At 35.2% G+C, this 25,456-nt stretch overlaps 2 protein-coding genes across 2 annotated transcripts; both read left to right on the forward strand.

Annotated features, from left to right (window-relative positions):
* Positions 1 to 1,427: 1,427 nt before the first annotated feature.
* LOC143588872 (glutathione hydrolase 3-like) lies at positions 1,428 to 6,610 on the forward strand. Its single transcript, XM_077069776.1, has 7 exons — positions 1,428 to 1,536; positions 1,630 to 1,982; positions 3,373 to 3,891; positions 4,060 to 4,295; positions 4,620 to 4,884; positions 5,102 to 5,239; positions 6,230 to 6,610. Exons 1-7 carry the CDS (start codon positions 1,431 to 1,433, stop codon positions 6,494 to 6,496), a joined length of 1,884 nt encoding a protein of 627 aa, XP_076925891.1. The 5' UTR covers positions 1,428 to 1,430; the 3' UTR covers positions 6,497 to 6,610.
* Positions 6,611 to 15,918: 9,308 nt separating this feature from the next.
* Positions 15,919 to 22,307, forward strand: LOC143588876 (NAC domain-containing protein 75-like). The gene is made up of 6 exons (XM_077069778.1): positions 15,919 to 16,062; positions 16,400 to 16,577; positions 16,950 to 17,551; positions 18,243 to 18,470; positions 20,323 to 20,415; positions 21,927 to 22,307. The coding sequence occupies exons 1-6, from the start codon at positions 15,958 to 15,960 to the stop codon at positions 22,008 to 22,010; spliced, it is 1,290 nt and encodes a 429-aa protein (XP_076925893.1). The 5' UTR covers positions 15,919 to 15,957; the 3' UTR covers positions 22,011 to 22,307.
* The last annotated feature ends 3,149 nt before the right edge of the window (positions 22,308 to 25,456 follow it).

Below are 25,456 nucleotides of genomic sequence, written 5' to 3' on the forward strand. Positions count from 1 at the left end.
TGTCCCTTTGCAAATTAAAGGAATAGTCTATGATCTCAATTTCATTCGTTTGCCTTCATTTTGTCCATTTTCATAGAAAAAAAATCACTTTAAATGTCCTATGAAATCTTGAACAACTTTAAAAATAGTAAAATAAGGTTACTTATTTTAGTAATCACCCGTACAAATAAATTTAACCTAAAAATTCTTTTACGGATCAAGATATGATGGGAAACAACTCGGGAAGATGATTCTCTCTAAAGTGCTCGTTAATTTTTTAAGAAATGTAAACACATATTGTTTTCTCAACGTTTTGATATAAGGTTTAATGAAAATCGAGTTGCATTCAAATTAAGTATTTTTGGCTCATAAACAGATTATGCTCGGATTCAGTATAACATGTTTACACATCTCGACTACCCAACGATCGCTAGAAATTTTAATTTTAGACAATGTAATTTGCATTAATGTTTTCTCAATTAAAGTTAACATATTTATGCCACTTTTTAGCAATCACAACTCATTCCCTATATTTTGTGAGGGTTTGCATGTTATAGGATAGGATGTGGTTGGGAGTTGGGAGTGATTGTGAGTAGAGTAGAGAAAATATTATGTGTGAAAGTTAAATTTGAGAATATACTTTTCACATACGTATAATTATTTTAATATTTTCTTAAAGTGATTGTAAGTAGAAAAGAAAAGATAATGATAACAAAAGTATAAAAAAAATTATTTAATTGAAAAGGAGATAGAAAAACTAATGAATTATATGAGTGTGAATAGCGAATGAGCTCTGAATGTTTTTGTAAAGTTAATGAATGGATAATGAACTATTCAATATTTTTTTATAAAAGTTTATTGACAACAAACAATGTCATTCGTTATTCACTTACACCAGTACCCACAAGTCATATACACTTGATTGTTTAGCTAAAATACCTACAAAAATTGATAATAAATAACTTTATAAAAAAAGGAACTTGTAAAAAAACGACAAATTCTAGTAACTAAAAGTTATACAAAAAATGTGGAGCATAGAACTATGCTACTCATATAGTCGCTATGTACACAAGTCGTAGGGGTAAACTTACTTCAAAAAAAAAAGACAAGTTACATAGATATATAAGTCGTATAAGTGTATACAAGTTGTATAATTATTGGCTAAACACCATCTAACACATATATGGATATATCATATGGTGTCTAGATGCATAATTTTCTGGTGTATATATGAAATTTTTGTACTAATTCGCCAACAGAAATAAAATTTTCATCGTTTGTTCCTAAAATTCTACACATCTACTTTTGAAACATTTTTTAAGAAGAATCTTCAAAGTAGGACCCACATGGTGCATCATCTTGGGGAAAGAGGCCAACTCACCATTGGGTATAAATCAACCCTTGATATTAACATCCACCAATGAATATCAGCAAGTGTGTGTAAGAGAGAGATGAGCATACAAACTCCATTTTTAAAATCTGGTGAAGAACACAAAACCAACAAGAAAACATGGAGACTTGCCATCTGGTTCTTTATTTCACTCACAGCAATAATTTGTAAGTTTTGAATCTATTATGTGTGTTTACAAGTCATGAAATCATTGCTTTGCACTTTTTTGTGTTAACAAGTTGTAAAATCATTGTTTTTAGTGATCTCTGTTACACTAAATGACAACTCAAGTCCATTGAGTTTGTGGGTACAAGTAGGTGATGCATGGAAGTCACATAAATTAATCAATAAGGTACAAACAGGCGATGCGGTTGAGTCATGGGAAGCCGTGGTTGCGGCGGACGATGCTCGGTGTTCGGAGATTGGTGTGACGGTTCTTAGATCCGGTGGTCATGCGGTTGATGCAGCTGTTTCGGTTGCGTTGTGTGAGGGTGTTGTGAATCCGATGGCTAGCGGTATTGGTGGTGGAGGGTTCATGGTGGTTCGGTCAGCGGATACGTCACGTACACAAGCGTTTGATTTTAGGGAAACTGCTCCCGCGGCTGCCTCAAAGGTTAATAATTTAATATTCATTAAGTTACATTTCTTTTACATCATCACTCTTTTTAGTCAAAAACGTCGAAAACATGTGTATTGATTAGTACCCTAATGCCTCTTCAATCCTTACCTAAACTACAAATATGATGATGTTATTATAAAAACATTCATGTCCATATGTTGCCACATAATGACTCAAGGGTGGTGTAGGGGAATGGGCTCTATGCTTGCTTCCCAATACATAGTTATACAAATTAATATTTCTAAAATTAAAACATTATGTATTTTTAGTATTCTACCTAAATACTATATTTTGCAATAATTCACAACTAAAAGTAAATATGTCATACAAATCATTATGCATACTTTGCAAGCAAAAAACACACTACACCTAAAATTATGACAAGAAATAAATCCAAGGACCCACCTCATGTCCTCATCCATCCTTCTTCATTGGAGATGTTGGACCGTTTCCACAAACTCAACACAAACATGTCTTTCAATGCTTAAAAGTTAAAAGGATGGACCACTTAAATGCATTTGAGATGGTGTAAACTATTTTAATTTTTTTAACGGTTATTTGAATCACTGACGGATCATTATCCATCCGATCATCTTCTTTTCATTCTCAGAAAGAAACTCACCATAGATGAGAAAACCCCTAACCCAACATGGAAACCACTATTTTTCTGTCACATGTAAGAGTTGAATTCAAAATCTCTCCCTTTTAAATATGAAGTTTTTGAGTATTTCGTCTTAACCACTTACGTTGGGAATCAGATAGTGTAATCTTCTCCTTATTTTAATTAAATAAAAAATACTTATAATAATTAAAATATTAATATAATCGATCATAGCTATGCACAAATAAATTGTTAGTATAATTACATGAATTTCAACTCATACGAATCCTTTTAAAATGCAACCATTTTTTGGATAGCATTTTAATAAGACAAATAAATGGATCAGAAAAGTATCTAGTACCTAATTGGCTAATAGGTTAGAGATTCACCACATAAAATATTTATAATCATATATAATTTAATATATTAATAATTAAAGATAAGTAAACAATGTGACCCTTGATATTGATGTTGCTTACACGTCTAAAACACTACCTCCTTTTTGATCAGTTTTCTCATAACCTGACCAGGTCTGGCATATATTGAAATTTTAATATTTTATAAAAGAGATTTAATTACTGACGGACCACCAACCTATTATAAATGAGAAAATTCATTAGCCTAACATGGAACCTCTTATTATTTATGACATGACTCGGTTTCTAAAACTGATCAAACCCGTGGGCCATGGACTTGTAATATGAATGCATTTTAATATGCTATCCAACCCATGATATTATTATTATTATTATTATTATTAATCAGTTGCTATTAATAACACAGAATATGTATCAAAACAACCTTGACAACAAGTACACCGGAGCACTCGCGGTTGGTGTTCCAAGCGAGATAGCCGGTCTATACAAAGCATGGTTAGAACACGGGCGACTACCATGGAAAACGTTGTTCCAACCTGCTATCCGTCTAGCCAAAGACGGGTTCATAGTTTCCCCATATCTTGCCAGTTCAATCTCGGGTAATGCTGATACAATAAAAAAAGATCCGAGCCTACAAAAAGTGTATGCTCCAAATGGCCAACTTTTACAAGCGGGAGAAACGTGTTATAACCATCAGCTCGGCTTGAGTTTAGAAGCTATAGCGGAAGGTGGTCCCGATGTTTTTTATAATGGGCTCATAGGGGAGAACTTGGTTAAGGATGTCCGAGCCCGTGGTGGTATATTGAAAATGGATGATTTAAGGAATTATGAGGTCAAAGTTACGGAAGCACTTGAAGTGAACACGATGGGGTTCACTATTTTTGGGATGCCAGCCCCGTCAAGTGGTACACTGGGGCTAGCTTTGGTAAGTTTTTTTTTGGTCAAAATGCACAGATTAGATGCTCTGTGGGCAAAGTGGGCATCTTATCTGTGAGTGTGAACGCAATACTGGATTACCAATAATTCAGTACTGCATTCACAAGTCTTTCGGACTTTAAGTTTCTTTACTTATGATTCTAAAACGCAAATACAGGTATTGAATATCTTGAATGGGTACGAGAACACGAACGAGGCGAAAGGAATGTTAGGCCTACACCGATTTGTGGAAGCGTTAAAACATATGTTTGCTCTTAGGATGAACTTAGGTGACCCGGATTTTGTCGATATAAGCAAGACCCAGTCAGAAATGCTTTCCCCTTCGTTCGCGAAGAAAATTCGATCCCGAATTTTAGACAACACCACTTTCCCATCTGAATATTACATCCCAGGGTAAGTTCGTTTTCTATTTTCATTTATATTTTTCTCCTTTAAATATTTTATGAGTCATTTAATACTCGCAACTCTATATTTTATTAATTTAAGTCTTAATATTATATTAAAATTGCAAATTCACACCAAACACATAAAGTAGGTTCATATTTTGTTTGGTATTATATGTACAATTTTATTTTTCATATTATCTGATAAGTCGTCGTCTGGTTCTTAAATCTGGTCCAACCAATGAACCGTTAATGCGACCGGTTCATTGTTCGGCCCAATTTTTAAAAACATAATTGGGCCACTTATCATAAAAATTATAACTATGTTTATTAGGTGGAGTCAAGTTCAAGACCATGGCACAAGTCATTTTTGCATAGTTGATGCGGACCGAAACGCCATATCGATGACAACCACCGTGAACTACCCGTTTGGTGGTGGCATGGTGTCTCCGACAACAGGAATTTTGCTAAACAACGAAATGGCAGATTTCTCAGTTCCTACAGAAATATCACCCGACAGTCTTCCGCCTTCCCCGGCAAACTTTATTGAACCGAACAAGAGACCGTTATCTTGCATGACTCCAATCATTGTAGTTAAGGTATATGACTTTCTTAGTCAACCAAGAATCTTTATAAACTTAATTGTTCTATGGATTTTATGTCATCTCATATCTAGAAAAGATTTATGAACATTAGAATTATGAAACATTTGGTGATACAAAAAGTAAAAAAAAAAGTGTAGCTTTTCATAGTTTAATAAGTGTTATGTTGACTTTAGGAAAGTCAAAGGTTGACTTTTGTTGACTTTTTTCACAGGATGGTCAATTGGCTGGAGTAATTGGAGGGAGTGGTGGGATGTACATAATTCCAGCAGTTATACAAGTCTTCCTTAACCATTATGTTCTTGGAATGGAACCTTTAGATGCAGTTCAGTCTCCAAGAGTCTACCACAAGGTATTTCAACCCGCTTCACATGTGAACGAGTCAATTCGGGTTCTTGTCTTATTTCAAATGGGTAAATAAAAAAATATTTAGCCGAAAGGGGAACATATATATAACCACTTAAATCGCATAATTCAAAGATTTAGATATTTTTTTTGTAATCATAACTAATAACTAATTATTTTTATTTTAATATTATATTTTGTTCTCCAAAAATCTCATATACTGATTCATTTACTACTTCATACGTCATACTTTATTTATTCCAAGCTTCGTGTTTTATGTATATCCACACAAAATATCTACTTCTATGTTTTGTTTTATAATAATCATATATCGACATAATTTTAATTTTTAAGTTATTTAAGATGTCATCCGATTTCGGAATTAGTTAGACTAGCTGACCTATGGGTGTGCGTGGTGCGGTTCGGTGCGGTTTGTAACTAAAACCGAACCGAAACCAAACTTTCGTTTTACGATGTTTTAAAACCGTTCAGTTTCGGTTTTTTCAGTTCTTGATTTTTGGGTTCGATTCGGTTTTGGATGCCGGTTTTTTTTCAATTTTGCTATTCGAGCCAAAACTTTTTAGGCAAAAAAAAAATTGACCGAGAATATTGAAATTGGGCTAGATATATATATATTTTTTTCGTTAAACTAATGATTAATAGAATATTGAATATTTGGACTTGAACATTAAAAGAAAATAAAAGACATATTAAAATCAAAATTCAAAATCAAAACTAAAAGTACTGGTATTATTAGTTATGAATCATATGTAGAAACCAAATATATGTGTTATTAACCATATGTTAAAACTAAACAAATAGTCATTGGCAGATTTTGGTTTAATGGTTGCGATTAAGATGTTATTGTTATTTCTGGTTATTTCGGTTCGGTTTGGTTTTTTCGGTTCTTAACAGAATACAAAACCGAACCAAAACCAATATTTCGTTTTTTTTTCCTTTAAATGTCTCATTTTTGTTATTGTCATGTGTTATGCAGTTGATGCCCAATGTGGTATACTATGAAAACTGGACGGTAATCGATGGCGATCATATTGAGCTTTCGGATGACCGAAAGGAATTTTTGGAAGAAAGGGGCCATGTATTAGAGGCAAAATCCGGGGGCGCGGTTAGTCAACTTATCGTTCAAACATTGAGAAACCGGTTCGAAAACAGAAGACTGTCTTATAAAAATAAACATGTTTTGAAAGGGTTGCTTACTGCTGTAAGTGATCCAAGGAAAGATGGCAAGTCTGCTGCTTATTGATTTTCCACTAAGATATAATGTAGCTTTTTTTTTTTGGTATATCATATTGTATTGTATTGTTGTATTGTAGGAATGCTAAATGGGTTACACTAGTTATGTCCCATACAGGAAATAACATATGTAAATAAGGTTCATTAATGTTACAAAATTATAAATAGTAGTAAATAGCATGGTTTGGTGTCGTAATCACGTGATTGGACGTGTGACGACACGTCACTGGTCTGTTTTTTTTAAATCATTTCTTTTGTTTTAAATTATTTATGTTTTTTTTCGTTTTGGTCATTTCATTTGGATAGACGTGCATTCAACAAATGAAACATCTCTGACACACAACAATTTTATTTTTGCTAATATCGAAAGTTTAAAACCTTTAGTTCCTTGAGGGTGATATTCCCGGTTTCCCCCTTTCCTCGAACTTTTCCCCCACGTTTTGGTGCTTTGATAGCGCGTAAGACAACCAAAATTTTCATGTGATCATAATTCGGGTTTCGATTCAAAACAATTTCAAAGAGTGTCTTTTTTTTTCAATGGTTTTATATAGCAATCGATTAATGATATATGCGACCGTCAAAAGGCGTTCTGATGCATGAACATCCAAAATTATCTACAATCTAATTGAATCTATTATTTATTTATTTATTTATTTTTTATTTGTGTTTTATCTTTGTATCTAGTTTCTTAATTTTTGTCTTTTATTTGGTTTGTTAGTTTTAAAACTCTTTAAATACTCAAGTATCTAATGAAATAAGGCATAATTGCCATGAGAGATGTCCCATGGGTGAATACTGATTACATGGGATCTTAATATATCATCTTGAATCTTCACACACCATTTTTCATTTATACGGCTCATATAGGTCTATACGAGCCACATAGGCTATGAGTCATGTCAGTTTGTGTCGGAAGTCATTGGTTTTCTATACGATTGTATAGTCCTATACAGATCGTACAGGTTTTATGGTGTCTCAGGCTCTACGAGTTATTGAGACCTATACGGCTTGTATAGGGCTATACAGGTCGTGTAGGCTGCAAAAAGTTGTATATGTGTCCCCTCCATACGCCTATCAATAATGTGTGGCTTATACAATTCGTATAACTCTATACGTTTTGTATTGGCCTATACAGTTAACATAGGATGAGTATGAAAATCACATCCCATAAAGATTAGGGCCATCCACTTCAATAAATGACTTGCATGAATTTATAATGGATTCCATGTAGTAAGCCATTACCAACCAACAAGCAACTAGAGGTGCATAATAAACCTGAATTTGGAATCGGACTCGAATAAAAAAATCTAGAACTAGATTTTTTTTTATCTGAACCGGTACCCAATCCCTACCCGTGGGGTATGAATAAGGTATGTATTTCAGACCAACACTCGTATCCGAAACCGGACCCGATTTATACCTGGTAATACCTGAAAACCGAAACTGGTTCCATACCCTGACCTGGTTTTTCCAATACCCGAAATTATCTGAAAAATACTTGAAAAAATACCCGAAAAATACCTTAAAAAATGCAACCATTTAAAATACTCAATCTATACCCAAAAATACCCAGGAAAAAGCCTGAAAAAAACTCGAAAATATGGTTTTTTCAACACCCAGGAATATGATATTCAAATAAAAACCCGAAAATAGGGTAATCAAATACTCAGTTTTAGAATACCCGGTTCTATACCCGACCCGAACCCAATGTATAGGGGATGGATTTTAGAGACAATACCCGATCATATTCGAACCTAGTTCTATACCTATAATCGTATAATGGGGTATTAGAAAAACTCAATTTGTGCACGTCTACAGCTCTACTAGCAAGTAGCAACTACTCATTATAATGGGCCTCGCCGATTGAACAATGGTGCGCATAATAAATGAATAATCACACGTTTTAAAGATTCAGTACATAAAGAACATGGGCCGGTTTAAAAGCCCGATAGGAACAATACCTCATGACACATAAGAGCCATTATAAATATTTTAATTTTATTTCCTTCAAGTATGTTTAGATTTAGCACACGAATTACAAATCACATTTATGGTCCTTGAAGAAGTGTTACTATAACATTATCAACACTAGAAAGTTAATCACTTAAGGCATGTTTAGTAGCGGAAAAAACTGAAACCAAACGTTTTTCAAAAATTCAAAAACTAATTCGGTTTTTGGTCGTTTTAGCTTAGAACCAATGTAAACTAAACCATGCACACCCATACAATTTAACATTAAAACTAGGATGAACAAATGCTTCAGTTTTACAACGGATTTGACGTACTGTAGATCTATGAAACGTTATATTGATGAATGTTACATGGTTAACAAAACCCACTTAACAGTTAATAAAAAAAGCATATTTTTATATATTTGTTCAGATTACTTAACATTTCATTAAAAATTGTAACTACATGCCTAATTTTAAGAATTAAAAGTCCTAACTTTTAATTAGAAAATGTAGGGGTATGGTACTAAACCCGGTTTTACGACCCTAAATTTATTATGTTTGGCTTATTTTATTATATGGACTAATACAATGTTATTGGGCTGAGGGGGTTTTGTGGAGGTAACCCTAACTGGGCTAGGCCCATTAGGGTACCATGATGGTGGCCATGAGGCTCTCTATATAAGGAGGTCTCCACCTCCTTGTTAGGGGGTCATGCTCAATAAGAGCTACCACCCTATTAACAAGAGATCCTCAGGATTTCTTAGCAGTCACCTCCACACCCCCGAAAAGCCATTGCAGGTCTCAAGCAATCGAAGAAGAAGATCAAGTCGTGGTTCGTTCATCTCGAAATCCGTGGAAACATCGTCATGGATCAGGTCAGATTCATTTCATGCTTCGACATTGGCGCCATCCGTGGGAGGGCAACGAACTACCCTTCGATTTTCGTCTCGGCTGTCAGATCTCTCCCAGGAAAAACCCAGATCTGGAAGTTTACAGAAAAAGGCTTCAAGGCTTGTTCTATTAAAGCTCAATAAGATCCATAGATCTAAAAGAGGCTTCCAGATCTGTGCAAAAAAGAAACTACCTGATTCGGATGATCAAGCCTCCGGATCTGTGATGGTTTTAAATTCTCTCCGCTACGAGCTTCAGATCTATCTAGATCTGATTTACAGATCTAGATCTAGATTACAGACCTGGATTTTAGGTTTAAAATTACAGATCTCTCAAATTGTAGATCCAAAAATTACCAGACTTCCGCCGCCATGCACGCGCGCTCGCGGATTCTCACTCCGCAGCCATGCATGTGCCACCGCGGGAACCACCATGTGGGTTTCGCGCAAAAGACCTCCACCATGTGGGTTTTGCGCAGAAGACTGCCACCACGCATGCTCGCTGGTGGGTCACCATTCCGCCGACATGCGTGAGCGCAACTCTCCGCCATGCACGCGCGCCCGCGAGTCACCACCCCGTCACCGTGCATGCGCACATAAGGCCACGCGCCAAACTTAAAGGTCGGGAATCCTCATAAACCCATAAGGCCAAGCGCCAAACTTAAAGGTTGGGAATCCTCATAAACCCATAAGGCCACGCGCCAAACTTAAAGGTCGGGAATCCTCATAAACCCATAAGGCCAAGCGCCAAACTTAAAGGTTGGGAATCCTCATAAACCCATAAGGCCACGCGCCAAACTTAAAGGTCGGGAATCCTCATAAACCCATAAGGCCACGCGCCAAACTTAAAGGTCGGGAATCCTCATAAACCCATAAGGCCACGCGCCAAACTTAAAGGTCGGGAATCCTCATAAACCCATAAGGCCACGCGCCAAACTTAAAGGTCGGGAATCCTCATAAACCCATAAGGCCAAGCGCCAAACTTAAAGGTTGGGAATCCTCATAAACCCATAAGGCCAAGCGCCAAACTTAAAGGTTGGGAATCCTCATAAACCCATGAGGCCACGCGCCAAACTTAAAGGTTGGGAATCCTCATAAACCCATAAGGCCATGCGCCAAACTTAAAGGTTGGGAATCCTCATAAACCCATAAGGCCAAGCGCCAAACTTAAAGGTTGGGAATCCTCATAAACCCATAAGGCCACACGCCAAACTTAAAGGTCGGGAATCCTCATAAACCCATAAGGCCACGCGCCAAACTTAAAGGTCGGGAATCCTCATAAACCCATAAGGCCAAGCGCCAAACTTAAAGGTTGGGAATCCTCATAAACCCATAAGGCCAAGCGCCAAACTTAAAGGTTGGGAATCCTCATAAACTCATAAGGCCACGCGCCAAAACGCGGCTCCGCTCCGCTCAACACGCCGTCATAATTAAACCTATTAACACAAGCCCCCGCGGGTCAACCATTCTAGCGCCAAGCCACGTCACATGCGCGCCACCGCGGGTCAACCATTCCGCCATTCTACATGCGCACCGCCATGATGCTTGAGCGCAGTCGCATATCACATGCTCATGCACCACTTATGCTCACGCATCACATATGCTCACGCATATTACATATGCTTACGCATCACATGCTCACGCATATCACATCAGCGCACGCAACATCTGCGCATGGCGCATGACACAGCCTGTGCGCAAGCGCATGAAACATCTGCGCATGACACAAAGTCTACGCGCACGCGCATGCAACATCTGCGCGTGGCGCATGACACACAGTCTACGTGCACGCGCATGCAACATCTACGCGTGGCGCATGACACAAAGCCAAAGCCTATGCGCAAGCGCATGAAACATCTGCGCATGACACAAAGTCTGCGCGCACGCGCATGCAACATCTGCGCGTGGCGCATGACACACAGTCTGCGCGCACACGCATGCAACATCTGCGCGTGGCGCATGACACAAAGCCAAAGCCTATGCGCAAGCGCATCTGCGCATGACACAAAGCCAAAATCTATGCGCAAGCGACACAACAAATGAGAATAGTCTAATCCCAAATCAGGATAAGGACAACTTTATTTGGCAGCAATGAACTAGGGGACTATCGTGGTATACCACCACTACATTATCGCGATGGAAGACATCCGAATCTTAGGGCGGGAGCCTAACAATATCCCAAACGGCCACGCGCTAAGTTGATATGTTTTTGCAGGTTCGGCTACGAGTCGCACAAGCACATATGACATTATTATTATCTGGCCGATTGCGCCTCCATTATTATTTTGAAAACAAGCTGGGATAGTCATCCTGCGTAGAAGAGGCCCTTGTGGGCCAGTCATTATCGTCATATTATAGCTCGTAAGTCGCCTCGCGCGCAAGCTTCATTATTTTATAGCTCGTAAGTCGCCTCGCGCGCAAGCTTCATTATTTTATAGCTCGTAAGTCGCCTCGCGCACAAGCTTCATTATTTTTATAGCTCGTAAGTCACCTCGCGCGCAAGCTTCATTATTCTTATAGCTCGTAAGCTGCCTCGGGCGCAAACTATTAAGCATCATTAGCGAGATGCGCGCTCTATCTTTTATCAGGCCTCGCGCCACTATTGTTATGATGCGTGCTATATCTTATTCATGCCAGTGCACCATCATTATCATAAAGATCACAACATGTCACCATCATGGAGAAAACCTCCCAAAACTCGAAGACAATAAAGACAAGGCCGAAGAAAAGGGAAAAAAAACCGCCTCATGTCCTAACACACCTTATAAAGTCCAGCGCTCCACCTAAACGCTTGCACGCCTAGGAGCAACACTGGACTTGGGGGGCTTGTAGGGTATGGTACTAAACCCGGTTTTACGACCCTAAATTTATTATGTTTGGCTTATTTTATTATATGGACTAATACAATGTTATTGGGCTGAGGGGGTTTTGTGGAGGTAACCCTAACTGGGCTAGGCCCATTAGGGTACCATGATGGTGGCCATGAGGCTCTCTATATAAGGAGGTCTCCACCTCCTTGTTAGGGGGTCATGCTCAATAAGAGCCACCACCCTATTTTTGTGTCTGTAAACAAGAGATCCTCAAGATTTCTTAGCAGTCACCTCCACACCCCCGAAAAGCCATTGCAGGTCTCAAGCAATCGAAGAAGAAGATCAAGTCGTGGTTCGTTCATCTCGAAATCCGTGGAAACATCGTCATGGATCAGGTCAGATTCATTTCATGCTTCGACAGTAGTCTTAAGGAAAACACAACAATAAATATTGGAAAAGATAATTGTTTATTTTTAAATTGCTGTAAACTGTGTTGTACAATAGTTTTGTATAATCCAATATATGATAAGTATAGTGTTAAATTATATTTTGATTACTTATTAAACATTTTATTGTAATTAATTATTTATATAGTACATGGATCTCAATCTAGTTTTTTCAATAACGCCGATTTTTTTTTTGTGTTTAGATCATAGCACTCTCCGATTTGGAGACTATTGTTGCCCCACTCTGGCCAAACTCTGTTGTCTTAATCGGGCACACGCTAGCTTCAGAGTTTGAGTATGACTTGGGCGTTCCCTCGGAAAACCATACCACCGGCTGCCACTTGACATTCGTTGTGTCACCACAAAGGCAAAACTTTCTGGTGTAACACACGGTGAAACAAAAACTCAGATGAGCTCGGCATCTGAACTGATAAACTCGCAAGACCTAGCTTAAATCTTTCATTGCTGATATCCATCTAAACTGACACAAGCTAGTTAGTTATAAATAGTCTAGTGTAATCTCTTACAAAAAAAAAATAAGATATTATTTTGTTAAAAACAACCAAACACATGTACGTAGTCTTTTAAATAAAAATAACACTATTTGTAAATTTTATAAAAAGGTGGTGGCGGACCATCAAGTGTTCTGCTTATCATGCCTTGCAAATAAAGCAATCTTCCTATTCATGGCAAAAGAAGAAATCAAAAAAAGTTAATTGTCGTATGCATGTGACCTCCCACCCTTCTATCTATTGATTTTCATTATTTAGAATATATATTTAAAATTTACATTTTAAATGTAAATAACACTATATATAACTTGTAAACTAGTGACATCGATTACACTAATTATGTATAGGGTGTTCAGATTCAAGTGATTTTTGATTAAAAAATTGGATCAACTGCTAACCACCATTTTGAAAATCGATAAACCAAACTATTGGTGTTGAGTCGGTATGACAATTTACTATTTCATAGCTAATGGGCTGGTTTGAACTAGTGTTTTTATTGTTTTTCTTAATAGTTAGTTTTATTTTGAATTAAATAATAAATATCAGGGCCCTCTCCAAGAATCTTGAAAAATTGTTGGGCTGAAGACGAAAATGAATTTGGACATTAAATTAGTTGACGAGTTGAGTAATTTAGTTAAACATTAACAATACATGTTCCTAGAAGCATTAGGAACAGCCAATTACACGAGAAAAAGGAAGACTAACACCTCAACAACATGTGGATGACAACTTTCAACAATACCATTTTGTTTACTGGTATGTGAATAATATAGTTTATGAAAAATTCTAATGGAGATGAATAACGTTCAACATTCTCTGCCCAAATGAGAAATGACGGATTCCTTGCAACCTCGTCTCTCTCCTTCACACCAGACCGACATCCTATATCAATCCATCGATCAAATCATCAATTTAGAGGGGCTCTAAAGGAAGTTGAATGATGACAAGGTTCATTATTATTAATATTTTCATGACATGTGTTTACAACAAAATATACTTTGTTACGAACTTATAAATAGCCAAACCAAACGAAAAACCAAAAGACAGTTACTTATTTTTTTCATGATACCAAAGTGTTGGAATATGTTTTGCCTTCAAAATGTGAAGATTCAATCCTATAGTTATAAAAAAATTAAAAAAAATGAGTAATTTAGGAATATATCTTCTACATGATGCAAGTACGATCATTAACGTTGATACGATTTTATTATATTATTATTATTTTCTACATGATGCAAGGACGATATTTAACGTTGATACGATCTTATTATATTATTATTATTTAAATTTATCTTTTATTTAGTTTTTTATTGTAGTCAAATTATGTTTTCTTATTGTTTTATCATTTTCTATTTTTATGTCTTTTTTTTCCTATATATTGTAATTGTTTAAGAAAACGAATAAGAAAAAATTATTATTTGGGTCTATTTTCTCTTATTCTCTTGTGTTCTTAGAAGATTGACGATTGTCTCGAATAAACCGTAACAATTGGTGCTTTCATTGAGAGTTAGCCACAATTACCTCTTTATACTGGATTTAATCCCGCCCTATTGATCTCTCAAGCTGAACAATATTTTCTCTTTTACGCGATCTATGGAGACAATCGGTTTCCCTATGTCAATGAATCCTTTCATGATGAACCATTCTGGTGGTTCAATGGTTGGCTTCAAAGTTTAGACTTCCTCACCTGAGATGATTTCACTACAGCAATGCTTACTTAATTCCACGCTAGTTCAGTCAATGCAATTGCCAAGTCTGATCTTGAAACCATTGTTAAGGAGGACGTTACTCAAGGATTGGGGGATATGACCTTAGAAAGAATTATTATTTTGGTTTATTTTCTCTTCTTCTCTTGTGTTCTTGGGAGATTGACGGTTGTCTTGAATAAACCGTAACAAACGTAGAATGCCATTTCTTCAGCTTTCTGATATTTGTGAAAGATGCTTACTATAAACACCCATTTTTCTTTTCAAGTTATACAAGAAATTTTCCATTTTTTTATTAAATAAATTTTATTAATTTGATCGGCCTATAACTTTTGCTTTAGTAGACAATCAAAGGACTGTTTTGTCCCTCTTTAAATCTGTAATCTATACATATCTAATAAACAAAAAAGTAACTTGGTATAACTAAAATATGCAAAAGTGTGTACATTTCTCAACTAAAATGAGGGACAAAGTGAATCATACGGAACCGCCTTTGCTAGATATATAGAGATTGAGTAGATTTTCTTTATCATGAGAATGTGTTACCCTATTAATTAACGAGATCAAGTAAATCACAACTTGCGTTGAACACGCGCCCTTGAAGATGTACATTATGATAGAAATTAAAAATAACGGAAGCAAGATTCAAACATGAAACCCGAGAGGAATTAAGTCACCATGAGTTAGATTGAGTTGATGTTATATACTTAAACTAGAGGAGTTAAACACTTAAACTAGCTAGAAGAGATGGAGACAACTTTTCCTTTATCTCACTGGCTTCAGTTAAAGTTGTAGGGAAGTGTTTTTTCATGGTTAAAGTACATCTCTCTCTCTCTCTCTCTCACTCACACACACACACATACACACTAGTATATATGTTCTGAGAATATTTCCACTTTTGAAGAATATATACTCATCTTGGTATCCTTTCAATCTTGTTTTCAGTTGCTTCTTTTTCTAAAAAAAAGGATTTTGAACTTATTCATCATCATCATCATCATCATCATCTGTCCAAGAAACAGTAGATCTCAGTAGTAGAAGAAATCAAAGAATAAACAAGTTCAAAATCAGATCTAATTTTTATATATGGTGTGGATCAAAAATCAAGATTTCTTATTTGAATAACGAATATAAGGAAGTTCGGTTTTTGTAGAAATGAATATCAGTAGCTCTGATCTCATTGATTCAAAGCTTGAAGAGCATCACTTATGTGGATCCAAACACTGCCCCGGTTGTGGCCATAAACTCGAAGGAAAACCGGTACGTTGTAAAGATTCATAACTAATAATATGTTGAGAATCGCAAGAACAGCATAATATATGTGTTATATATGCATATACTATTTTAAGTGTGTTATACAAGATAAAGATTGTTTAGTATATATAATTCTTCAATAATATTCTTAGCTTCAAGTTTAAGATTTTGACAATTATAAGAATCAATACAAGAGAATAGAATTATATACTTGCTGCTTGATTATCTTTCTATATTTAAATTCTTAATCCAAGATATATATAAGCATATCAACTCCATTTCAAAAGATTATCTTTGTGAATTATATTTATCAATAAGGTCTTAAGATTTTGATCATTTGTAGGATTGGGTTGGTTTACCAGCAGGAGTCAAGTTTGATCCAACTGATCAAGAATTGATAGAGCATCTTGAAGCCAAAGTTGAAGATAAAAACTTTAAATCTCATCCATTGATTGATGAGTTCATTCCAACAATTGAAGGTGAAGATGGGATATGTTATACACATCCAGAAAAACTTCCAGGTAAGTAAAGGTTACACTCGTAAATTCGTAATCAATGGTGGTTTCGAGTTTGCTTCATCGATCAACAAAGCCAGTCGAATAAGATAAGAATAAGAACACCACTTGTACAAGAAAGCTTATATATGAAATGTATAGGGTTTTTTTGTATGAGTTAGGTGTTACTTTTGAAACCAAATAAAAATAGGGTTTTCTGGTTTGTTAATTTTTACATTTTTTAAATACCATTTAGTCACACCAAAATAAACCTAATTATTTAGATGAGAATTAGGGTTTCTTGTTTGTTATGACTTTTGAGGGTTTCTTAATCTCTTGGTTGGTTATATTTCTTTTGAAATAAATTTTAACTAATGGAAAGAATATTGTTTCTTTTAGGGGTTACAAGAAATGGGTTAAGTATACACTTCTTTCATAGGCCTTCAAAAGCTTACACCACGGGTACACGAAAAAGGAGAAAAATCCAGACCAAGTGCGACCTACAAGGTGGTGAAACTCGATGGCATAAAACGGGCAAGACCCGACCAGTTATGGTGAATGGGAACCAAAAAGGGTGCAAAAAGATCTTGGTGCTTTATACCAACTTTGGGAAAAATCGAAAACCCGAAAAGACTAATTGGGTCATGCATCAATATCACCTTGGACAACATGAGGAGGAGAGGGAAGGAGAGCTAGTTGTGTCGAAAATATTTTACCAAACGCAACCTAGGCAATGTAATTTGTCCGAAAGAGCGATAAATAACAACCTTTTGATGAATAATATCCATGTTGAAGGCATGAATAATGTTAGTAGAAGCGGAAGTGGAAGTAGTTCTTCTTCAAAAGAAATCAACATGACCACCCCAACCAATGTTCATAGTAATATTGGAGATGAACTTGTTGGCGCGGTTATGTCAAGTTACAATCCAATGGATCAAATGCAACGTTTCAAACATGTTGATCAGTTTAGCTTCATGTCCTATAGAAAAAGCTTTGGTGAGGTATGTATCTTGATATCAAATTTGCATCCACTAGTATTCAAACAATTAACTTTGTGCCACATAAAAAAGCTTCTAAAATTTATAATTTATACTTTTTATTTTCACAAAACTTATATGTATTTAATATTATTTAAAAAAATAAAATTTATTTACATATTAGAATATCCAACTGTAAATCTTTTACATAAACCGTCAAAAAGAAGTTTGTCCAAAGAAAACGTACACCCATCAGTAATATATTAGAAATTACATAACCTATGTACATGTTCCGACGAAATATCAATGACAGATTACCGTTGGTACACACTCGTCTTTATACCTTTATAGATTGACGGACTTCTGATTAATCTCCATAACTTAGATCTTTATGAATAATATCGAACTTGAAAAACTTTTTTTTATTTTGTGTTGTTTTTCTTCTTTATTTTTGCTAATTGAAGAATTGGTTTATGGTATTTTACATCACCTTTTTGGCTTATATATGGGGCATGAAATGAGGACTAAAAACCTAAAAGTGATGATATTGGTTAGAAGATGAACCCAAAACCGCTTATTAATTGTTGCTTTGTGTTATATAAATTGCTTATATTTGAAAATTAATGTACCACCTTTTGAATTGTACACCATGCATATTCATGTAGAATATATATAATGTATTACTCCTATTATACATGTTCACATATTTATGAAGGTAGTAACAGCACAAGGAGAGGCTTCTACCACATGCAATGAGCATGACTTGCAACAACAATATCCACATCATCAACATTATCCACATCAGCACTATGCAACAACGACAGCCTTCCACGTCAGCAAGCCCTCTCATGCCATGTCAGCAATCATCACTCCTCCTGTCCTAAATAACACCTCTAGTAATGTTCTTGATGATGGTTCCTTTCATGTCATGGAAAATTTTCAGGTAAGTTAACATGAGTCACATATATTTTTATTTAATTAGATTAAGTTATGCATTTTAGCCAATGAGAAAATCAAGTAGTAAAATAAAATGATTTTGAGGTTTTTGATGATGTTAACATAAAGTCTTAAAAGTGTATAATTAATATATGCTAGAATCTTAAAACCATACACAGTTTTTAATTTAAGCTTGTAAGAAAAGTAATAAATCATAAATCAAGAATAAGGTAGATCGGTCAATACGAAAAAGAAATGTATGTATTTTGGAGTTGCTTTTGTTTTCTTTTATTATTTTTTTATATAGTGGCGAACATACACACCCCTTATATTCATCCATTGCCCCCTTGTGAGGCTCGAACTCGTAGCAATTTAGTACGGATAAACATTGATCTCACTAGACCAAGAGGTTATAAACTTTTGAGTTGGTTTCTAAGATGAGGATTTGAGAAGTAGCAACACTTAATTCAATCATATGAAGGGAGTGCTAAGTAAACTTAATTTAGTTGTCATGTGATGAGCTTGATACAGTTTAACATGTATCCCTTAGGCAGTAGCGGATGTAGCATACAAGCAGGGGTATCTCGGGATAGCCATCAACTTTATTGACGAAGTATAAATTAGTGTAAAAACTTTTTTTTCTCCCTTTTACGTATCAAGATACTCTTAAGCAAATATTAAGAAACATATGCTTAATTTTTTTTTAATACCGCGGACTTTTTCTTCTAAATCCGTTACTGTCTTGAAAAAACTTAACCATTTAACATGAGAAAATGCAACGTAGAATATAGATTCTGAAATGAAAACTAATTATAGTTTTAACATCTTACTAAAATCCCATTAACACATACCATATTTGAAAAGTTGAACCCTATTCCTAATTTTCTTTACAAGAAAAATGGAGTTTTTACATTTTTATTTTAACTTTAAACTGAAGTAAAATATTTACATTGGCAACATTCTTTTCACAATTTTACATGATTCATACTTATTTTTAAACAAAAAAAAATAATATCGTTTATGGTATTTAATTTATGTTTAAAAAAACTGTAAGAGTTATATAATTTTTAATCTTTTATTAATAATTAGACATATATAAAAGGTTTTTTTAGCTCTTGTCGACCAAGTTGAGGACAAGTAATGATATATATATTCACTTTTTGTGTTCTTGTGTTGTAGAGGACAATAAATGATCATATGGATAATTATGTTCTATTGTTGTCAAGAAATGGAGTACTTAATTATGTCTGTAGGCTGTAGCAATTAAGCATGCATGCAGACCATCTATAGGCCAGATTTTTGGATGCTTTTGTGAATTATATATTAATAAAATATGTATCATCGATTCACCATAACTTTTAAATTCAATTACATATTTATATTTGGTTTATAAAATTGTTTGAAAATCTATGTTTGGAAAATATATCCTGTAATGACTGATTTCAAATCGGACATCAACGACTATACAATAACCAGTCTGATTAAGTCTATTTAAACCGTCTCCAATTAATCAATATACTACAAAGTCTGATCCGTCGAACGTACCCATTGATAGTTAACTTTAAGGAACTTACCAATCAATCGTTCATCGGCTTTTTTAAGATATATTTCCATAAAAAAAAAAACTTTTATTGTTTTTACCCATTGATGTATCATAGGGGTTGTTTAGCAATCTAATCCTGAATCAATAAGAGGTCTAACTAGTAGTTTCTGAATCATTCAGTATGTCTCCGTCTCTTTATAATAGATGTTCTATGAGCCATTAAAAGGTATAATTAAATACGTGCTACCTGACTTATTTATAGGCTACCAAATAAATCTATGCATATTTATTTTTTATTTATAAATTTAAATAACAGCAACAACATCACAAGATAGGAGGAAGATCAGCATCAGGATTGGAGGAACTGGTAATGGGGTGCACTCCATCATCATCAACTGATATCAAAGAGGTGAGTTTTGCCTCCTTTTTACTCTCTATACACCCCCCCCCCCCCCCTTCTCTCTCTCTCCACAAATACAAGTAATATGAAACTAAATCTAGCTAAAAAAAGGTAAATAATTCGAATATGAAAGAATATCAATTAAAAAAGAAAAAAAAGCTATTTTCTCTTTATCTCTTTTGATGGTTCATTGGTTCTTATTACCAAGAATAAGCTAGCAACACACTGTGAAAAGAAAAAGAGCAAAAGAAGTATCTAATTCTATGCTCCTAATTATAAATTATTACATTTATATGAATTTAAATTTAAATATGATTCTTTTAATAGTTATTGTGGGGTTTAGGTCCTATTGAGCCAAATGTCCTTTGGTTATTAAAATACGTTTTTAACACCTAGTTTCATGTATTTCTTATGAAACAAAATCATGACATAAATACTTGATTTCTACTTTTAGAATGGAAACCATAAGAATAAAAAGTGAACCAAAATATGAGCCGTAATTTCTGGAATATGTTTCCTATTCCTTTTTAATGAGCAACAAGGGAGAACCTTAACTAGTTAGACCGGTTAAGCCAGGTCCCGAGCTTTGATTGGTTCGCCTATAAGGTGGCTAATTGATCGGATACAAAAGAACTAAAGAGTTTTGTTTTTAACATTACAAAACAAGTGATGGCGGCCGGGTCAATTATATACCGTCCATCTTTCTTCGCTTCAATTAGCTAGCCGGCTAGTTTTCCAAAAAAGACGGATTGGTAAAACTAGTTGAACAAGTATGAATGTTGTTCTCTCTATATATTGTAACCTAATTGAGCCCATTGGCTTATAGTAATAAGCCCTAGTCTGATAGTGGAGTCGAGTAACGGTTTCTTCCGGGTATTTTTAGTTTATACGTTAACTTTCCCCTATAATTATATAAGTAAAAGAAAATAAAGAAATGCTAATTAGAAACAAAAATGGTTAGAAGAAAATTTCACATGCATGTCTACACCCTTTGGCCTTTACTCACTCATCTAATCTCTTTCTTTTCACATGGTACGATCATATATATTATCAGCGAAAAGATAATCAGATATAAACATTCTATAAAAAAAAACTATTTGTAAGATCATCTTCATCACTGCATCGGTGATCCATCTTCGGCTGATGCAACGTTCATGGCTATGTTCAGGCTAAGCGCAGTTTTCATTTTTTCCTTTATTTTCTTCCTCACACGATTATTATTTAAAAAATATGATGTGAGTTGCATGTAAGAATGATGAGTATGGTAGCGTTGAGGTAAATATGTGTTTAGATAAAAAGCTAATGTGACAAGCTAACTAGACATGTATGTGAAAATATTAGTCTAAGTAATATATAGCCATATAGCTTCACTCGATCTAGTTTTTAACGGATAAGGTTAATATAAATAAAGATTTATTTAATCATATTATGTTTATGATTGTTGTCAATATTATTATTTTTTTGAACTTTACCATAACCTTACAATTTTTATTTTTATTGTCATTTTCATGTGTGCACAGCAGGAGTGTTCCATTACAAGCCCACAAGAGGCTGACTGGCTGAAGTACTCCACCTTCTGGCCTGATCCCGGTCGCAATGTCTAGAATCAGATAATATATATTCAGGTGATCGATCGATGGTTATAATATAAAGGATTAAATTCCTTAGAAGCGTACCAATTGAAGCCAATCACGACAAGACACATATACTATGCGGGGATGAGCAAATATGTCCAACTAAAACATTAGATTGTGACGATAACGCATAGGGCTAATACACCGTTGTGTGAATTAGCCACACCATATACATATGGATGGGCGCATGAGGAGTGATCATACTGTTTGGAGAACATGTTAAGAAATGTTTTCAATAATATGCAAAGAAACACCGTATACGGTAAAGAAAAGACATATTTAATTTATGTACACGTTATAGTAAAAAAAAAAGAAAAAAAAGACAAATGTGATTTATATATTCTCAAAATTATTTCCTTCAAATGCTATATTTGTTAGATATTATTATATGTTGTTGGTATTATATTATTAAGATATATAAACATTAACTCGAGTTTCTCTTTACATTCGTAAAGTACGTTTATCGTACGTATAATTATAGATATGTTAGTTACATAACCTTTTTAAGTAGAGAATCATGTTAATCGAATGAGTTATACATGTTACCTAGAAAAGGCAAAATCGAGTTTTCGAACAGTGAGTTTACTTTATAAACCATCTTTAGCCTAAAGTCAAAATTGCTACTAATGAAGACAAAGAAGAGAAGAAGATCGAACAAAAATCGATTAGGGGATCCGATCAAAAACCAAAAATTTCATAATTTTATATAGTTAAGAACTTAAATAAAAACCAAAACCCGTATTTGAAAACTTCTAACCCTAAGGTAGCGTTTAGTATGTATGAATGAGAGGCGTAATGAAATGGACCATTACGATAGAATGAAAAAAGATGTGTTTGGTTGGTCGATGGAATGGAATCACCAATTACCATGTCCATTCCCCGTAAAACACCCCAACTTCATTCCATCCACCCTCGTTTTTTTTTTTCATTCCATCCTTCTTTCACACTATATCACCTCCACCACCACTACCCATTGTCCTCTCACCACCACCGCCTCTACAGTTGCCACTACCCACTGCCGCCGGCCACCACCACCACTCGCCTCCGCCGCCCGCCACCACCATCAACCGCCTCCGCCGCCTGCCACCATCTTCACCCACCTCCGCTGCCACCACCAACCACCCTTCACCACCTATCGGCGCCACCACCACCAACCGACCACCACCGCCCGCCACCCGTCGCTTACCACCACCACCACCTACCACTACCAACAATCGCCCCCGCCTCCCGTCCATCGCCATTGCCGCCCACCACCCACCACCACCATTACTGCTCGTTGCCCACCACCACCACCATCCCACCGCCACTCACAACCATTTTTATCTTATTCTGGTTTTTTCTAGCTTACCAAAAAAAAACTAATAATTCATTTCATTCCCACATGATAACCAAACTTGTCAATGGAATGGCAATATATCATTCCATTACCGTGTTCATTCCATTCCATAGCCCATTCCATTACCTCATACTAAACATATATACACACACACACGAAGTGTGTCTCCGAATGGTCCAAAGTTTTGGTATTCGTACAAAATCAAAATAAAAAATGAAAAGGACTAGTTGGAACACTAGCAAAAACTTGAGGACCTTAATAAAAAAATGGACAATAATGGCCTCCTTTGACAAGGGCCACTTTTTACATGCAAAATAAAATAAAATACGTAAATCTTTAAAAAGTTGAAATTCAAATTATAGCACTTTTGTTGAAGATTTTGGATGCTTTTCTTAGAAACAAAAGAAGAATGTACAATTTATGTAGTTAAAGGTACCGGTTGATACTTGGTGTGTATTTGCTAAGATTCGGTCTCCATATATAAAGAATCAGCATATATGGTACTATTATAGTAGGAATATTAGGGTTATTTTACTAATATTCCTAATTTTGACGTGAAATTGAAATTGCACTAATTTTGACGTTATTTTACTAATCTCGTGAAAATAACGTTAAAAGTGACGGACGGTTAATCAGGCATCATGTAGTGGCGTTGATAGCCGAAAGACAAGGGTACATGCACCGATCAGCCGGTGTCCCGATGATTGAGTGCTATGTGCCTTATGTCCAAGGCTTGATGCAAAACTACTATCGAGCCGGGGGTCTCACCGGAAGCAGCCTTTCTATCCTTATGGGGTAGAGGTAAGGCTGTCTATATCTTACCCTCCTCAGACCCTACTATAGCTTTGCTATTGGTGGGATATACTGAGTACGATGATGATGATGATGATGATAGTAGGAATATTAGAACATGCATGGCTTCTTTTTGAGACAAAGAATCGTTAACACAACCTCCTCCCCCATAGGCCATAAAACTATTTTAGAATAAAGATGTGCATGTTATAAGATGTATTATTTTAGAACTCTTAAACAATTTAAGAATTTTAAAAACTCTTAACAATCAATTAATATATATATATATATATATATATATATATTAATATTATTATTTAAGTATAGTTTTATCACTTTTTATATTCATATTCATGATTAAAATTATACAAATAAGTTTTTACACATGTAAAGTTTTTTTACATTGGTTATTCCATATTTAATATATCTAATTTGTTTATATATATATAGAAAAGATCCAATACATTAATGCTTAACGTACATTACGTACGCGAATCCATTTTTCACGAATCGATCCATGAAATCACATCCAAACATCTCGGAATCGTCAATATATACCCAATCAATCATTTGTTCGTAAAAAAAAAAACAGTTTTGGTTGGTTAATCGATCAATTTTTTACTTTTTTCACGAAGACCATTTTTTGAGCGTTTAAGTTTTGTGAGTGTTTTCTGAGCGTTTTAGGGTTTTTCCTTTGAGCGTCTCGCGTACTTACCGTACGTTAAGGCAGTAGCGTACAGTAACTACACTCTATATATATTGGGTGTGACTAGGGGTCTTATGATGTGACCATAGTTTTGGCTATAAAGTGTAACATGTTGACCAAAGTTGATAGTCGAACACAGCTTAAAATAACTCAAATGACTTACAAACCATGCATCAATGATTTTGTGTTGGTTTAGCCATGTTATGTGCCAAGGTTACGAGGGGGGTGGTCAAATGCTTATTTTAGTCTTAAGACGTGTTAGGTGTATAGGACAGTGTTCATGTGTTGTTTAATGGTGAAACGTGTCATGGGTTAAAAGGGTTCATTAGACCTTAAAATTAACATGCTTAATTAAAAAAAAGGGGGAACTTTCTTAAGTAGCCTATTTTGATCAATGTTTTTGATAAATAATCCAACCAAAATTCCAAAACTAGCCTAAAAATTCCGTCGGATCCGACAAAAACCATTGCTGATCCGACGGATTAATGACCCTATCAGGACGCACTACAAAGCATGATATTACATTGGATTCGACAGTTTACGATATTTTCCAACGGATTAATGAACAAACTGGCGTAATAA

This window comes from Bidens hawaiensis, unplaced genomic scaffold, assembly GCF_021521415.1.
Source record: "Bidens hawaiensis isolate Kalapana, Puna unplaced genomic scaffold, B.hawaiensis_p1.1 tig00036852_1, whole genome shotgun sequence".
In the NCBI taxonomy this organism is placed as follows: Eukaryota; Viridiplantae; Streptophyta; class Magnoliopsida; order Asterales; family Asteraceae; genus Bidens; species Bidens hawaiensis.

Bases quoted from the DNA above. Each gene is read 5' to 3' on its own strand.
- LOC143588872 (XM_077069776.1), top strand. From the start codon at position 1,431: ATGAGCATACAAACTCCATTTTTAAAATCTGGTGAAGAACACAAAACC. The intron at 1,537-1,629 runs GTAAGTTTTGAA...CATTGTTTTTAG, and splicing joins TTCACTCACAGCAATAATTT to TGATCTCTGTTACACTAAAT. The intron at 4,296-4,619 runs GTAAGTTCGTTT...TATGTTTATTAG, and splicing joins TCTGAATATTACATCCCAGG to GTGGAGTCAAGTTCAAGACC.
- LOC143588876 (XM_077069778.1), top strand. From the start codon at position 15,958: ATGAATATCAGTAGCTCTGATCTCATTGATTCAAAGCTTGAAGAGCAT. The intron at 17,552-18,242 runs GTATGTATCTTG...ATATTTATGAAG, and splicing joins ATAGAAAAAGCTTTGGTGAG to GTAGTAACAGCACAAGGAGA. The intron at 18,471-20,322 runs GTAAGTTAACAT...TTTAAATAACAG, and splicing joins ATGTCATGGAAAATTTTCAG to CAACAACATCACAAGATAGG.